At 62.7% G+C, this 1,035-nt stretch overlaps 1 protein-coding gene across 1 annotated transcript in view; it reads right to left on the bottom strand.

Moving 5' to 3' along the window:
- LOC104531156 (partitioning defective 6 homolog alpha-like) overlaps window positions 1-202 on the bottom strand; it is a gene marked incomplete at both ends in the record, with an annotated part of 620 nt that extends 418 nt beyond the window's left edge. Inside the window, one exon of the mRNA XM_029086996.1 lies at window positions 4-202. Coding sequence (XP_028942829.1) covers window positions 4-202 — 199 coding nt within the window. The remainder of the gene's footprint in view (window positions 1-3) is intronic.
- Between the last annotated feature and the right edge of the window lie 833 nt (window positions 203-1,035).

Below are 1,035 nucleotides of genomic sequence, written 5' to 3'. Positions count from 1 at the left end.
TTGTCAGAGCCGTGTTTGTGGAGCCGCACGCGGCGGTGGGTCTCGGGCAGGATGTCCACATCGATGATGGAGGAGATCTGGCGGAAGTCCTGGGGCATGCCGATGAGCAGGTGAGGTTTGGCCCGGTAGTGTGCTGGGCGCAGCAGCCCCTTCTTCTTCCGTTGCAGGGAGTTTGAGGCGAAGACGCCGGCGTCCGACTCTGCTGTAGGGAGGAAGGGAGGGCACGGTCAGGCACCGCAGCTGCCTGGGGATGCGACCATGTGCCCTTGGCCCCAGGTGTTAGGGGAGGCGGTGGGAGAAGTGCCCTGCTCGCTGGTCTCACCAGCTTTTCCTCCCCAGAGCATCACCCCAGCTTTTCCTGCAGCCTGTCTCCGCCGGGCCCATCTCCTGGGATTACCCAGCGTACACGAGGCCGGGATTAGTGGGATCGAGGCGGTGATTCAGCCTTAATCACACTTTAAGCCAAACTCTGCAGCTTAACACTAGAGCTGCCAGCCCTGGCAGCCCAGGAGCCACAGCCGTGCCCTAGTTTGGGGAGAGGGAACCCCCCTGCATATGAGGGGGTGCTGGCGGAGCAGCCAGTGCTCCCCAAGGCTGAGTCCAGCCCTGTGAGACAGCACCAGAGTCCCTTGTCCCTGCTGGAGCAGGGCCATCGCTGGGATGGGCTGGGGGTGGCTGCAGCTGTGTCCTGCACAGCCCTGCCATCCCCAAGGATGGAGACTCCACCTCCTGGAGACCCATCCCAGGGCTGCAGCGTCCCTGGGGCCCCTGAACATCCCAAACTGTGATTTGTGCCACTGTCTCTTATTCCACCATCTGGCACCACCACGCAGTGTTTGCCCCCATCCTCCTTGATCCTGCTCCATGGGGCCCAGCTCTGCCACGACCCCTCCTTGGCCGCATCCAGCAGGTGCTGGGGAGCATCCACTGGAAACCATCTCTGGTTTCTCCCCATCCCTTTCCATGGGGAAGCCCAGATCTGGACACTTGCATTGCCAGGGTGTTCCCCATGGAGCCCCACACCAGCACCCAGAC

Source organism: Antrostomus carolinensis, unplaced genomic scaffold (genome assembly GCF_000700745.2).
Source record: "Antrostomus carolinensis isolate BGI_N321 unplaced genomic scaffold, ASM70074v2 scaffold39730, whole genome shotgun sequence".
Classification (NCBI taxonomy): Eukaryota; Metazoa; Chordata; class Aves; order Caprimulgiformes; family Caprimulgidae; genus Antrostomus; species Antrostomus carolinensis.
This window is presented reverse-complemented; position numbering and strand designations above follow the sequence as displayed.